The sequence below is a fragment of the Artemia sp. Qi Xiang Cuo genome, chromosome 5, assembly GCF_049724085.1.
Source record: "Artemia sp. Qi Xiang Cuo chromosome 5, ASM4972408v1, whole genome shotgun sequence".
Classification (NCBI taxonomy): Eukaryota; Metazoa; Arthropoda; class Branchiopoda; order Anostraca; family Artemiidae; genus Artemia; species Artemia sp. Qi Xiang Cuo.
This window is the reverse complement of record NC_142798.1, coordinates 33,271,299-33,288,372: the sequence shown is the minus strand read 5'-3', so window position 1 is coordinate 33,288,372 and position 17,074 is coordinate 33,271,299. Positions and strand designations below refer to the sequence as shown.

At 33.9% G+C, this 17,074-nt stretch overlaps 1 protein-coding gene across 3 annotated transcripts in view; it reads right to left on the bottom strand.

The window, feature by feature from the left end:
* Positions 1-17,074, bottom strand: part of LOC148952048 (ras-GEF domain-containing family member 1B-like) — a 421,272-nt gene continuing 404,198 nt past the window's right edge. For all 3 annotated transcript variants that reach the window (XM_089089511.1, XM_089089509.1, XM_089089510.1), the window contains 3 exons: positions 6,809-6,960; positions 2,889-2,961; positions 1-931 (listed from right to left, as the gene is read on the bottom strand). In XM_089089511.1, coding sequence (XP_088945637.1) covers positions 907-931; positions 2,889-2,961; positions 6,809-6,960 — 250 coding nt within the window. In that variant the 3' untranslated portion in view covers positions 1-906. The remainder of the gene's footprint in view (positions 932-2,888; positions 2,962-6,808; positions 6,961-17,074) is intronic.

The following is a 17,074-nucleotide window of genomic DNA, read 5'->3' as shown; positions in this document are numbered from 1 at the left end:
TTTCTGCTCTTCTGAAAATTTGAAATTATGGAGATACGATCTTTTGATACACGACTGACGAGAGACTATTCTTATACAATGAGAAGTCTGCTCAGTTTTTGCTCAATTTCGCAAGAAAATTCAATAATCAGTTTTAACATTACTGCTTTCTTCTCATAACCAGCGAACATAAGAACTTATGAAATAGGCTATTGACAACAAAATCTAATAAAATAGAATAAGTGCTCTTTTTGTAGGCTTAAATATTGAAAATCTCTCAATAATGAACTATTTGATCATAAAAGAATTTCGAAGGCCCATAGACAAATCATATTATTTTCCTTCACAAAAGCTTCCTCCAATCTTAATCAGTATATTGAATTACGTGATCAAATTCATAGCCTAAAGATTAGCTTCACTTTACTGGATGAAAACTAGCTTAGGGTACTTGCAGCACTCGCAAATAATATACAAGGATTCGAGCTTTAAGATAGAATTTGTATTTGATGTTTGATATATAGGCAAAATCCGAACTATGAAATAGCAAAGGCCTCATCTTACTCCAACTTTCCGTAATGGCAAATTGAGTCAAAATACTAGGTGGGTGGCGTTCCTCCAGCACTATCTGCACTCACACAATGTATTGAGGATTAAAATAAAGGATTGGAATTCTGTATTTGGTGTTTCTTCTATTTTTAAGGTTGATATTGAGCCATATTGGAACCACATGTTATCTTCTTCAGGGGCGGATCCAGGATTTTTTTTTAGGGTGGGGGGTGTGTGTGTGTGCAAAATAGGTTGATCCGATAAACTGAGCAAGTGCCCCCCTCGCCCCCCTGGATCCGCCACTGATCTTCTTTGTAAAATCCTGGAAGTATCACTAGAATTTTTCTCGGCGAAGTAATTTTTTGAAGTTCATTTGTACTGTCAAGACTTTGGAGAATTGTTGGACCTGGAAAGATGAAATAAATTTAGAACAGGAACAATAAATATATAAGGAGTTGAATAATGATCGGAAATGTATGAGAAAGAAGATAAAGTAGTGAAATAAGAGGGAGCTTCATTATGAAGTTATGAAGTATGAGTGTATCCTTTTTTCTGAGATGCCGAGAGGCTCACAGAACTGACAGACTAATTAAATTATCCTTACTCTATGCCAATCTACCTTAGTTCTGTCCTAGGATGGATGATAGACTATATATCAACAAGTGAAATGAATAATTTTTATGCAATTTTGAAAGTTATGCCAGCTTAAAGATAATCTCTGTAAAGTCACAGAGACTATCTGCCTCGGCTTTACTCTAATCAGCCGTGGTTCTCAAGTTTTTTGTCACTTCCACCAAGTTGATTTTAATTTGAAGCATTTCGGAAAACGAAACAAACAATGAACACTTTCGTTAATATAAATATTTAGTTTCATTTTTATATAAAGTTAAAATCCGTAGTTTAAATTAAAAAATTTAGTATTAGTTCACTAACTTCCATGTGTTATTCACATGTAAAAAAATAGCGAAAAAAAATGCAAGCTATTGGATTAGAATCTGCTCCCTAAGTGCTATCACTTTCCTTCCAACATACAAAAAATCTAATATAACACATTTGCTTCAAGTTCAGCGTTGATGTTGCATCACATGGAATGAATTTTGAAACCAATTTCGAAATGAAAAAACTAAGGTGTAATATTTAGTTATGTAATACGGATCAGGGGGATGTATAATTAGTTGGATTTATTAAGAACATATTAGAGGAGCTTTTTTGATAGCTAAGGTTCTCAAATAATAGGAACAATTATTTCTTAATTAATGGTCGCTTCTATCCTACAGTACGGTCGTTTGCATATGTGAAATTCGAACAGAATTCATACAATTACAAATGCATACAAAGTGTATTAAAATACTTGAAATTCTATTAACTGAAATAATTGTAATATTTAACTAAATAACCGAGCTCTTGAGATTTGTACAATAAATCGAGATACAACATAAAAAAATACCAGAGAAGTCCTGTGCCAGAATTTTATGTTAATGAGACCCAAACTCAAAACCTATGGGATGCTATTCGACAACTTAATCAGTAGACCAAGACTGAATGTCAAAAGAATTGGAAATTTGACAAGGCAAGTAAAGAACTACTAGAGAAGGCCACGCAACCTCTAGCCCTAAAAAATCGTGTAGCTTTTACAATTCTGGTCATAATTGAAAAAAATTTCTATATAATTCGCCTGTTTGCAATATTTTACAGGTTGATTTGAACCAAATATACCACCGAAGCCAACCCTTTGCAATCTTTTCAAATTTGGAACTTTACCATTCCATGACTGTTTCATATATCTCGATATTTAAAATTTTAGACGATCAATTGTTTTTGCCGAGATCAAGCGTTACAAGTTCACTTACTGCAGTGTTCGACAACAACTGATAGAATATTTGTCATATGATATTCACGTAATTAAACTATGAATATTACACACAAAAATCGTCACTAGATATGACAACCCTGAATGTTAAATTTTATCAAAGTGTAAAGGTAGGCTAAAATTAGGTTGATCATATGACGAACTTCTTGTTGTGACACGAACTGATGGAATAATAACTATATGTTATTCACGTTATTAAATTATGAATAATACATAAAAAAATCGTCACTGGATATGACAACCATGAATGTTCAATTTTATTAAAATATGAAGGCTGGTTAAAATTAGGTTTATCATATAACGGGCTTATAGCCTTGCCCAAGAAGTTCTGTGTTTATTGTGGGTATTTTCTAACATCAACCAATAAATAATTTTATTTGACTTTTATAATAAATTCAGTTCAGAATGTTTTCCCTAAAACCAGCATCCACACCATTTTGTAGATTCATCAAAATCAAAATTGTTAAATAACACTATAAGGGTAGGTACTTACTTTAAATATTTCCACCGTTCCTTCTCCATATTATTTTCTGGGGGTTCACAATCAAAAGACACGAGCCCAAGTTCTAGAAAAAAAGAATTGAGCTTGATTATCATCAATTGAAATTGCAGTAATCAAACTCTCTACAGCATAGAAATTAATTAATAAAATGCTATAAAATAGACTTCTGTTGAAATAAAAATTGATTAGTCTCTAACAAAAGGACCCCGGAGACAATAAACATATAATTACGAAAATCAGCTACGTTTCCTATATACAAGAAATCCCTTAGCAAAAACTTAAACGCTGTACGTTTGCTACAAATTATTTAATATTCTATGCAAAAGAAAAGTTATGCTGATTATAATCAGGCTAGGTTATAACGAGCGTCACATCAAAATAACAAACATTCAGATTAGTGACTAGCTTTTTGTGATTTTTCAAGAAATCAGAAGATGCATAACATTAGTTTTGCTTATAAACTATATTATTGTAATTTTGCGGATTTTTGCGCCTCAACGGTAATATTACTTTAACAAAAATAGTGATTTAATTCTGTATACGCCTCAGCAATACTAACCAGTGATTTGACAAGTGAAGTTAACTATGAAAAAGAGTGTTTCTCTGAAATTGTATTCTTTATTATTAGAAGACAACAGGGAAACCAGATATTTTGGAATTATACCCTTTCATATTGACAGGGCTCTTTCGTAAGTAAACTCCTGAGACTAACTTAAACCTAAATACTTGAAACAGTTGGTTAAATTATCACTGCTGGACTAAATGACAGAAAAATTACAGTTTATTATTGCTATTTTTAATAAGCATGGCTAGGCTTGCTCAATTCTGGACTTTGTTTGTTTGTTTTGCAATCCACATATTTTTTACAACTCTCCTTCTCCACTGGGACGAAGAAGTTATTCCAAATAAAAGAATTTTATTTCGAAAATTTTGGGCCTTCACCATCGGCATTAGATACACCTAATTGACTGATCAATTAGGATACACCTAATTGACTGAACTAACAGAGTAGAATCGAAGCCTCATACTGCATTACATAAATTGTTAAATGAGCAAAGAAATTATTCCACAATAAATGTTATAATAAACCCAGTAAATTTCAAGCATGAAACCCACAAACTAAATTGGAGCTATTATTTTCAAAAAATTTTCAAAAAACTAAAAGTAACCCCATCCTATTGGGGGTGGAAGATCAACAGTCTTGGTCTATTGAAAAAAAGCCTGGCTATGAATAAAAGGAAACTGCTGTTGGCCTTGAGACAAAATACGGGAATAGTTTAATAATTGGTGTTCCAGCTTGCTATGGAAAACCCTCCATTTTATCGGTTTAACCTACATATTTAGTTTGTGAGCCCTGACTAGAAGAGCAATGGAATTTTACTATATATTTACTGAGTTCGAACTCAGCAGTAGCAAGACACTGCAGGGTTCAAAATTCGATTCCAGCGATGTAATTATGCGAAAGCGTCCCCGTGCTAATCCGAGAAGAAGAAGACTATAAATGCACTATACAAGACATACGCACTATTAGTCCATAGCCAGTATGTACACAGACGGAGAGGAGAATTTCCTAGTTTCAATTGAACTTCCTGCCAAATTAAGATTAGAGCCAATCGGACATCAAAAGTTTATTTTGGAAGAAACAGAGAGTGTCGTAAGGCCTGTTTGGCTCGGGGTATTTGCCCAGTAAATTTCAAGCCTATTGGACAAACAATAATTTGCTATTTATGCCTTTTGAAATTTTTGTTTTTGCATTAAAGTCTCACTGATCTAAGATACACACCCAGTGAATTTCAAGCCAATTTAACATTATAACAGATTTTGAGCACTTACATCTTTTTGAAAAGAATTAAGTGCGTGTTGGGGTTCCCTCGACCCAGAGCACGTTCTCTAAGTTTCGAGTCAATCTGGAAGATGTTTTTTTTTATGTTTTTACAATCGAAAGTGATAAGTCCAGGAGCACCTGGATCAGGAACCAAAGCCTGGATTTCATAATGATCAACAATCTTCGAAGTTTGCTGCAAACCCCTTGCTTCCGAAGAGGTATTTTCTTTGTTCTGAACTGGTCAAAATGGTTCATGTTTGGCGACTCCTTTTGCTCTGGTTTGATTGAAAATATTCCGAGTCTTTGGTCGGGGTTCATCAAAGATATTCCAGATCTGGTAACTTCTTTTGATCAAGACTGGTCGCAAATATTTGAATTCTGAGAACTTCTTTTGGTCTGCTAATTGAAATTATTTCAAGCTCTGTAATCCATTTTGATTGAAAATATCCTGATTCTGCTAAATCCATTTGGCACAAAAACCCATAGGTATTCAAAATCCGATAAAAATTCTAATCTATAAGTTCGGACTGTAAGTAGAGCACTAAGGGTATAAGCAAAAGATGAGATGCCAACCCAAAAATAAGTTCGGACTGTAAGTAGAAATAAAAAAATAAGTTCGGACTATAAGTTCGGACTGTAAGTAGAGCACTAAGGGTATAAGCAAAAGATGAGATACCAACCCCAAAATAATCTAAAACGTTATAGATCCCAAATCCTGTAGCTACTTTTGGTCCGGCGGATGACAAACAACGAAAGTCTAGTAATCATGGTAGCAGCAATAGCTGCAACTTAGTAAAGAGCGAACCGCAGCCTGTAGTTTTGGTTAAGGCTAATTGAAAAAGTTCTAAGTCCAGTAGCCCCTTTTGATCTAGGCTTATGGAGCCCTTTCCAAGCACGATTACACGTTTTGGTCTCGTTCCGTCAGAAAGACTCGAAGTGCGGCAAGTCTTTTTTGTCTGAGCCGATAAAAATTCCCAGTTTGCACTGGAAAAATTTGCAAAAATATGATGATAGGCCTAACATTACGATACTACAATTACGGATGATTGTATATCCAACAATAAGCAGTGCAAAAATGTGGTCAAATCTCACGAGGTTCGGCATATTCTCCACGGAGAATTCATTCCCATGAAAATCCCCCCGCGGAAAGATTCTCTCCGCGAGAAACTACCCCTGAGAATTTCGCGCCGCATGCAAAATTCAGCAGCCAAAGGGAAATAAAATGAAAGAAGACAAAAAAAGAATGAAAAGAGAAGGAATTTGGGTTTTGATGTCTTATTATATAAAAAAAAAATTACAGAAAAAACATGTTATTACTGTTGTGACTGCAAAAAGTTTTGAGCTTCTCAAAAGAAAGTATACTTTCGTTATTTGCGCTTTTTGGAGTGGAACATTTTAGGAGAACTCAAAATCATTATGAAGAAAAAAAAGAAGAAAAACATAAGTAGAGGGCATATGAGTGCTGCCCATGCAAAATAGTGATTTTCCTTGTCGTTCAGTGAGGGGCTGTAATTTTCCTATGCAGGGTTTTCTACAATGGCAAATCTAGTGGTGTACATTTAATTTCGATTTTGAGCCATTTCCGAGGGATTTCAGGCCCTTTTTAAAACTTTTGTAAATGTATTTTCAAAATAAGTTTGAAAAAGTCCCTAGAAACAAACCCTAGTCACAAGAAAAGCATAAATCTATTTCTTTACCCATTTCATTTTATATGGATTTATTCACTCGAATAATTCAAAGTTTTCAGACATATTTCAGCACAAAAAGGATATTAATGAAAGTCCTTGAAAATTAGATTTCATCTTCATTCATTCATAAAATTGGTTACATTTTCCCTTATCTTTTTCCTTTCAAACTGTTTATATAATTTTGTCAACAAGAGGATCTATTGGCAATATGAAAGTTACGATCAATATTATTTCGATTTTCTCACGATTTTCAATCGTTTTTAATCGCATCGTTATAGTAACAAGAGCACCGTTATAGTAACAAGTATCGTAACGGTGCAAGAGCACCGTTATAGTAACAAGTATCGAATTCTCTTGTTTCACATTTCCTTTGCTTTGGCATACAAAAAAGGACTTACCATTTTCAGATAGTATGGGGCCTGTTTGCATGAACTGAAGAACTTGATTATCCTTTTCAAAAGGGCAGGCAACTTGTTTCCAGGTCATAAATTCAGTGACTTGCTTAGCCAACTGCCAAAATTTTTCAAAGTTGATATGGCCATTTGAAAGCCTAGATAAGCAAAACATAAAAAAGAAAATGGGGAGACTAAAATCGTATAATAGGAAATTACAAAAATTATCTGAAGGGATCCATCCGGTTCCCTAACAGTGTTAGGAACTTTGCATTTTAATAGCAATGAATAATAAAATAGACGTTTCCATAAAGGTTAAGAAGAAAGGGGAAAGCAAGTCTGGAACAGACTAAAATAAATGATTTCCCTTTTATTATAAATTATATCTTTAAATATAATTATATCTAATAATTATAAATTGTAATTATATTTTAATATAAAAGCTAATATATAACTATATCTTAATTATAAATCATATCTTAAGATAAAAACTTGATTTGGCTCAGGCCACTCACTGGAGGCATTTAGGTCCCACCCTATTAATTTGCTATCTCGAAATACACTTTTTTGTGTGGCTTTTAAGCTTTAGAAGTTATTAAAATTTTAGGAAAAACTTTCCTCGTGGAATGCAGGAAAAATTTCCTCGTGGTTTCCTCGAGGAAACCCCGTACACCTATTTCTGCTATTTGAGGAGCGGCGGACGTAACTGAAGCGAGGCTCAGGTCTCTAAGGTCCATTACCTCAACACCTCGGGCAGCTAAGCTTGTCAAGTAACACCAATGACCCCAACCTTAACCGAGGATTTGACATTGGTGACACAAGGGTTGGCGAAAGTGGTAAAATATAAAATTAATAATTTGAAAAAAAACAACTTAAATTAATATTCTAAGTTCCTAACATTTTTTATTCCACGATGGTTTATTCTAATAATTCCAGTTGATATAAACAGATGTCCATAAATATATATAAAACCTGACTTGACATGAAATGCTCAAGTGGAACTTTCTAAAGAGTTGCTGAAAGAAAACTTCAACTATGAGTCGGATTTCTACCCTAAAAATTTCCAAAACCCCGCAGGAGGAATTTACAGTTCAAAATTGTTTATAAGACTGTTTACATTAGCAGGACATCTGCCTTTTCTATAATACATTTGAAACACAGATTTTGAACCTCCAAGCTACTTACATGTCAAATCATAAGTTAAAAAAAAGTACCTTGACATTTTTGTAATTTATAATCAAGATTTCGATTTATTTTACATTAAACTCATAATTATATTATGATTTCAAAAGTTCTATGATGCATGGCTACAAGCAAAAACCGTTAGTATAAACTATGAAGGGTGAACATTTTTTCAAGTTTATCAAAACTTAGAATTGTAAAAATAAAGTATAAAATAAACTGTGAAAAAAGCTTTATCCTCAAATGCAAAAAAAAGCAAAATTTAGATAATGGTGATTTAACTCGTTCACTAGAAGCGTTGAAAGCATTGCATTTCAAAAATAATGCATTTTACTTTCTTTGAACTAAAACATTTCCATTAAGGGGAAGGGGTAAAATGTATGAAAAATATTTTTAGTTTGTCTGGTGACAACAGACACATAAAGGCATCAATTTTGGTTTCTATCTGTTCCCATGATCTAGCAACATAATCTGAGTTTGCTAAAAAAAAAATTCTGGGATTTCTAAATTAGACTTTTTCGTGCAGATTCTATTTCAACTTGTCTAAGAAAACGGTACATACAAGTTTAATAGTTTTAGCACGGACTTGTAGAGGATTTTGAAAGGAACAACTTGACTTTAAGTTCTTTTTTTTCCAAATTAATTCAAAAAAGCTATTTTCATAAGTTAATTTGTTTCTGCTAAAAGTTGCTACCATCAGTCTATATTAGAAACTCCTGAACTGTTGCATATTTAGTTTCAATAGGCGGGCATAAATACCAATCTTCAGATAATAAACGGTCAGGGTTTCAACTTGTATCGGCTGACATCACAAGTGAATGTTTCAACATATTATGCAAATTGGAATGCTCCGTCAAATTAGATTGCGGTCAAAGAGGGTAAATATACATTTTGTGTTTAAGTTTATTTAAATATTTTTTTTTCTTTTGTAATTCTATTCACCTAGAGACTTTAAAATTAAAATACACTGAATTTGCCTTATGAAGAAGCACGTGACTTATGACTCTTCAATTTTTATCGTATTTGGTCCCTAGTAAAACAAATGTTTAGAAATGTAGGATAAATCAAGGAAGTTACGATTTTTTTGTCGCAAGGAGACGGGCAGGGGTTTGTAGGCCCATAACGAATGGCGCAGTTTCTAGGCGTACACTATAATTCATTCTATTCTGTATCGTAAGTCTTAAAAAGACTAGACTTAGATCTATGACCTTCTACTTAGTCACTAGCAGATACAGGGATGGCCCCCCAAGATTTTTCTGGCCCCAATTATGGTCAATTATATAATAAAACGATTTTTTTTTTTACGGGGAGTTGAAAAGAAATACTGTATGACTGGTCAAAAATTCGCAAAGTAGAGATCAGAAACCATCCAGCAGCGGGAGGGGGGGGGGGTATTTTTCGCGATTTTTTTCCGGGGGGATTTTCCTCACCTTTAGTATAAAAGTGGGTGAACAAAATTGCTAGGTACCACTCAAATACGGGTACAGAAATTTACCACAGGAAAGGGTAATGTATCATGGGAGGCATTCGTAAAACGTGTTTTTAGTTGAATGCAAATATTTACACAAACTTTTCCCATAACTTACTTGGTTAGGATGATTATCAGATGTAGAATGGTTGGGCACTTCTATTTTACAGGAGCTTTTACTGATCATTTGTTTTCTTATTGTAGGTGTCAAGACTTCAGTCTTATTTCAAACATGATGTTCGACAGAGAGTACATTGTTGGTTTGCGCTCCTGCTTTATCTTCAAATGTGAATTTTACCAATGAGAAGCTATGCTTCACACTAATATCCCAGTGAAAACACAAAAAGATGCAAAATCTAGGAGTAGTAACCTAACACAAGAGAAAAAACAGAACTGTCAAATAAACGACCGCTCAGTCTGAAATGGAAAACAATCGACTGGCCAATTAGAGGTTTGGACAAAAAGAGGCAACAAAAAGAAACTGGGTCTAGAAGTATCAACAAAGAAGTAGTAGTTGCTGCTATAAACGCCAGCATGACCCATGCCCAGATTCAAGAACTTTTCTCTACAATTGGAATTAACTGCTCATCGCAAAAAAAAACAAAACATTTACCAAGTACGAAAGCATTATCGGGGAGTTCATAGAGATAACGCCTCACAATTATTTGCTAGAAAACGGTAAAATAGAGCGCCGAATGGCATTGAAGGCTGATGGAAAGAATGACTCCAACGGAATAGTCGATACATGTGTTATAGTTATGGAAGTTGGTGCACACGAAGTTATGGTAAAAGATGCAAAAAGATCTGGTTGTGGTGTTATATTGGATTCTATTCAAAAAGACTCCTTCATGTAGGAATTAGAAACAATTATTGCTGTGTATGCATAACAAATCAACAGCAAGAATCTACTTCAGTTCCTGAACATAAATGTTTTATCAATTGGAGTGGTTCTAGCACTGCGATGGAATCAGACATACTGGAAGAGGCCTTTCGTGTTGGACCAGCTATGCATAAGCTAAGATATACAAAGTTTATTGCCGATGGTGATTCAAGCACCTATTCGAAAATTATTACAAAGGTACAAGATGGTAGGATAGTGGAAAAAATTGAATGCGCCAATCATGCTTGTAACTATTTGAAAAAGAGGTTTTATAACAAATACAAAGAAAGCGCAGAATGTAGAAAATTTCTCAGCGGTCCAGTACTAAAGAAGTTCTGCCATTTTGCAAGAAAAGCAATTATGCGAACCACTACGCATGCCAGGTCGTCAAGAGATCTAATTAGAGAGTTAAACGCAATTCCTTTACATTTTTTTCGTGGGGACCACATACAGTGTCCATTTTGTCATACGGAAAGATCCTGGAACTGGAAACCGAAAAAATCCCAAGTAGTGTGTTCATTAGCCATATATAGCCTATGAAGCGTTTGACACCCTCATTAGACGAGCTCGCTTACTGATCGGAAACGGCACAAGTAATTTGGCGGAGTATTTTATGGGCATTGTTGCTTGGTTTATAGGCGGAAAAAATATAATGGTTAGCAAAAGGGGGCGTTATAATAACCATGTTACAGCTGCAGAGATGCGGTATTCAAAGGGACATTTAGGCCGCCAAGAAATTTTAAGGAAAGGCATAGGAGCAACCCCAACTCTTCAATTGAAAAAAACTTACAAGTGGAAGAATTATGGCTTTCCTAATTTATACCCTTTCCTAATGAAAAATCCTGTGTAAACAATCAAAAAATTGCATACTCTATGAATGGTCAAATAATTTACCCTGAATAAGGGCATTTTTTCTTGTTAATGCTTTATCAATTGTCCTTACGTTTTTCTTTAATCGATTCATCTTCTTTCTTAAATTTCTTGTCTCCTCAATTTGACTAAAAGCAAATACTGAGAATGAAACCAAGTTCTTCATATATGTCCGCTTTTTACCTTTTTTGCGATTTGTCTTCTAAAATTAGGTGACAGCTTGAAACCCTGCTATTCAAATTTTGCAGAGTCAGGTTAAGGACAGCCTTCTAAACCCGTTTGCATTCATCAAAGAATAACCGCCCCCTTTTTTTACAGTAAGATCTCTCCTGCATAGCTAATTTTCAGGAATGATACCGTCCGGCCTTAAAGTATTAAAAACTATTTCACATTTCGGAATGATGGTTGCAGCAAAAGCTGCAACTTATTAAAGGGTGAGACACAACCTATAATAATTGAAAGTTTAGACGCGTTTATAAAAAAAAACGACAAGTGAGAAACATTTCTCATTTAAAGGTAATTCAGGAATGATCACTATCACATAGATTTATCTTAATAGTAAAGTTTTTTTGCCAAAACAAATTTGGAGGTATTTCGAAAAAAGGCTGAAAACCGTAGAAATGGCGGCGTATCAACATGAAAAGTGTACAATTGGAATCACCATAGTTAAAAACCCTAAAGTTGAAAATCTCAGCTCCCCGCATTTAACAACATGGAAAGTCACTCTTTTGCACGGGTACCACTAATGTGTCTCATTTGTTCCGCAGGGGATCGTATAAAACCCGTTGTCAAAAGTATTGGGGAAAAGCTTATTTATACAGAACTCGCGATACTTGGTGCCCCTTTTTAAGCAAAAGAAAGTGTCACAATAAATTGACATTTTCTGCCATTTTTTGCCCCAATTCACCGATTTTTGTAAAAAAAAAAGAACCCAAATTTCTGGGAATGTAAATTATAAGATATGCAATAGATTTTTCACAGTCTAAAACCCTTTGACAGGGTTGTGAGCCCCATGTCTCGAAAAACAAGGAAAATCGAATTTTTTTTGTATGGTTAGCAGTGATGTTTCCCCTTTTGCATTTTTTTTTCCAGGCAGGTCCAGCAGGCTACTGCAAGAGAGTAGAAAATTTTTAAATAGCTCATTTAAATCTATTGCTCATTTCTACATGCTTTTCATAAATTCGTCTTAATAGTTCAATCATAAAGTGCCATATGGCACCAAAAGGGGCACTTATGGTGCTATGTCCGACGTGGAAAGGTTAGGATGCACAACAAGGATACCATTACAATCTCCGTTGCCAAAAACTCTGAACTGGAGATTTATAATCTCGTTCCCAGCCCCAAAACTAAACTATCCGCTTTGAAAAAAAAAAAATTCTATCTAATGGAAAAACAAATTTTGTTTATTTATTTTTATTTTCATGAAAATAATCGAATTTTTTTTCTCCAAATCTTCTAAGGTAATAGTGATAATATACCCCTAGAACTCTTTATCTATGTGGTAAAATTACATATAAGTATCTCTAGGGGAAATTTTAAGGGAGATAGGAAGTAAAACCCATTTTTGATGTCCTATTTCCACAAAAATTCAAGTTGAATTGTAAAGTTTCCTATGCCTTATTGAGACAAAGATGTTTTTAAAAATGTGTATATTAAAAAAAATAATAAAAAAACTGAATTTAAAAAAACAGTGTTTATCTTCAGGAAATAAAGAGCAAACTTAGAAATTACAAACATTATTGCGAGAAATTACAAAAATTATTACGAAATATATTTCTAAAATACTAGCTCAAATAAACTGACTTGTGAAATTTTCCAACATTTATAGAATTGTACAAGCTAGTGCTTTTTTGAAATCTGAGCTTCCCTTAAATATTTTTTAGAGAACTAAAATTGTTTACCAAAATTAATGGTTATCATGGCACCATGAAAGACTATTGAGAGCCTTATAAATTACTTTTTTGTTTCTGCAGGCTATGTATAGTTTTCTGCTCCCATGGGATCACCCTATTTTTGTCTTCGATTTTGTGTTTTCGGTAAGCGCTAGTTTTAGACTTCCACTAACATTAGAAAGCTAAAGTCACGTAGATACATCTTTTTAGATTTATCTATATGTTTTCTTTATAGAGTAAATATATAAACTTGAACAGTTCCATCTGTAGCCAAGTTACAATGACACAAAGAAAATCCCTAAAAATAATAGTATTTTCCTTTATAGAAAACCTAACGTTTCCTAAAAGAGTTTCTGTATATAATATATATGATTTATATAGAAAACAGATAAAAACAAGTCATTCCACCTGTATCCAGTTTAAAACGCTACCCAGAAGATCCCTAGAATTACAAAAATTTTCTTTATAGAGAATTAAAAAAGATTTCCTACTGGGTGGAAAACCTACCGAATCTGAAAAAGCTTTTTCTATATAGCATATATTGTTTGGACAAGAAATATATTAACATAAATTATTCCACCTGTAGCCAACCTAAAAGCATCCCTAGAAATAAGAAGATCCCTAAATCCCCAGAAGAAGACACAAAGAAGATCCCTAAAAATACAAATATGTTTCTTTATAGAAAATTCAAAAAGGTTTCCTACTGGATAAAAAACCAACCAAATCTTAAAGAGATTTTTCTATATAATATATATTCTTTGCAGAAGAAATACATTAACAGAAACTATTCTATCTAAAGCCAACCTACAAGCAGCCATAGAAATACGAAGATCCCGAGATCTCTAAAAGAAATCACAAAGAAGATCCCTAAAAATAAAAATAGTTTTCTTTATAGGAAATTTAGAGGTTTCCTACTGGGTAGAAAACCTACCGAATCTTAAATGTTTTTTTTGTGTAATATGCTTTTGCAGAAGAAATACATTAACAGAAATTATTCCACCTGTAGCTAATCTACAAGCATTCCTAGAAACAAGGAGGTCCCTAGATTCCAAGAAGATAACACAAAGAAGATCCCTAAAAATTAAAATATTTTTCTTTATAAAAAACTAAAAAAGCTTTCTTACTGGGTAAGAGAACCCACCGTCTTCTCAAGTTGTTTTTCTATATGATATATATTCTTTGCAGAGGAAAAAGATTAACAGAAATAACTCAATCTGTAGCTTACCGGAAACGACACTACGGAAACCCCCTAAAAATACGGAGGTTTTTCAAGGGAGGAAAAAATGAGAAAGATTTAAGAACGGCCAATTTGACTTAACTGAACTCATAAATCATTTAATCAAATTCGCTTTCATAAACCATTCTTGCTACAGGAAAAGTAGAAAACATTTAAGGACAGTAAATCTGAATTATTTATCTTTATATTCGTCAAAGAGAATCAGAGCTGCAACTAAATTTCGAGTCAACAAAAAGCAAAATCAAACATCAATATATTGTAAGCTAAGCACTTCTTATTGTCAAAAAAAAGTAACACGTCTACAAGGCAACACGCCTACACAAGGAACCTGCGAAATAGATCCTCAGTATAAACATAAAGTTTTGGTTTCCAAACTAACTCTTTAATAATTTATTCCTTCAGAAGTTGAATTAGGAATTATAGGAATCGGGAATTAACATTGTATATCTGAATATTTATTTGCTTTCTTAATGTTTTAGTAGTCCTCAAGAGTACTTTTCCCTTAAAATATGCAAATTTCAATTTAGTTTCAAAGTTCTCTATTGTAATTATCTCATCGTTACTCTGAACTAATAATTTCATCGAAGACTTCGAAATATAATTAAAAGTAAACTCAAGAGTAACAGTCGTCAAACTCTGTCTACAACTACAATTGAATCTACCTACTAAAGTCTATAAGTTTTTAACGAAAAGCAGTTTTTGAGCTAGATGCACCATTTTGGGTCAGGAGTATAGGCACATTTTTTTTTCGGGGGAAGGAGACCAATAAAAAAAACCAAATGATAATCCGTATAAGAAGTGCCAAGAAATTAAAGAAACTTTGGGATTGAGCATGGAGGAGGGAGGGAGGGACTGGGTCCCAATGCCCACCTTCTCAAATGCCTGTTTAGGGTTATCAATCCTGCTAAACCAATTAACCACGTATACGAAATCATGAACTACAGTAGAACTGGAAAAGTCCCATATGCGCAGGCATGCAAATGCAATAACAATGGGGGACAACTGTCCCTCCAGACCCCACTTTGCCCCAACCTCATCTGAAATTTAGAGTCTTCAAAAATCTCGTCAAAACTAAGCTAGGCCTACATAATTCAAGCATCCCAAGGAACAGACCAGTTCTCGGTATACCTTTGCTTTTCTGGTATTTTATGGCTCATTTTTCATTTGATAATGTTCACTCGACTTAGGAAAATCAGCTTCAACTCCCCTCTCCATGGTTTTGAAGACATTACAGCCCTGACTATGGATAGTGGTAGTTTTTAGAAGAGTTAGGCGTCGTCCAAGGGATCAAAATAATAAGGATAAATTATGAAGCATGAAAATTTACTACGAAATAGAAAAAAAACTGAACAGAGCAAAAATACATATAGCTAAAAAAAAGTTCTTATCAATAAACACACTAAAAAGTAAAAACAAATGTATTGTTCGGGAAAGTCATGACTTAGGAAGTTGGCCCTGAATAGTTATAAAATATATTATTACCTTCTTTAGTTTTAAAATTTTAGTTTTTTGGGTAAAAAAAAAAAAAAAAAAAAGAAAGAAAAAAAAATCACTGCAATTAGAGCGTTTTTCAAAGTGTCTTTTTCTCCTTGGAATGACGCAAGAGATTCTCCATTCGTCAAAGCATAATTAAATAGCTTACATTTTCAAAGTGAGATAGGACTGGAAACTCGGTATTAAGATATGAATAAAAAAAAACCTATAGAAGAGAATCAAAATGTTGTTTATTCTTCCGCGCGACAATCTCAAGGCAAAAAAAAAGAAAAAAAAAAAAAAAGAAAAAAAAAAAAAAAAAAAAAAGAATGATAACCGTACTTTGGGACTCTTTTTGTAAGCCACTCACATTCAAGACCGTACCCAGGATTTTTTTTTTCGGAGGGGGTTTTACTCAAAGGCTCTTTTTCGGGGGGGGGGGGGGTTACACAAAAAAATCAAAAAACGCATACAAAATTTGTTTATATCCACTTTTGTTACGTTTTTACGAGTCAAACAAACATTTCGGGGGGGGGGGGTCAACTCCCCCTAGCCCCCCTATGGGTACGGCCTTGCTCACATTACTCTTATTTCTGAAGAGACAAAGTATGTCTCTTTTTTATTCATGTCTACATATCAAATACTGACGGATAAGGCTGGTACTATTCCAAATCAGTGCATCCACCACCAGACCTGATTGGGTTTTCGATGCGGAGTTTTCAGCTGGTAAAGCCCAAAGCTTTTCAGTCACAACTTTTTCGAGGAACTTAATTCACTTTTTTTAAGCTCAGAGTATCTGTTTAAGGTTGTAAGGTAAAGTAAAGTATTTAAAGCTGCAAACCTACTCTAGATCCACACAGTTTATAGTTAGCTAAAAGGGATCCAAGACTTCAAAGTTTGACAAGGATATGCAACACTAATTGAACAAAACTGGACTAAAAACAACACTAATTGGACCAATTTTACAGCTTAAAGACCTTTCTCCTGAGGTTGTGGGAGGGGAGGGATCATGTTATACCAAATGGCATATTTATTGGGCCCTCCAACTATGACGAACAAAACGGCTATCTAAAATTTTGATCGGACGATTTTGGGAAGAAAAGGGCGGGGGAGGGGGCCTAAATGTCATCCAAATTTTTGGTCACTTAAAAAGGGCGCTAGAACTTTTAATTGCTGTTCGAATAAGCCCTTTCCTGATATTCTAGGACAACTGGGTCAATACGATCACCCCTGAAAAAAAAAAAAAAAAAAAAAAAAAAAAAAAAAAAAA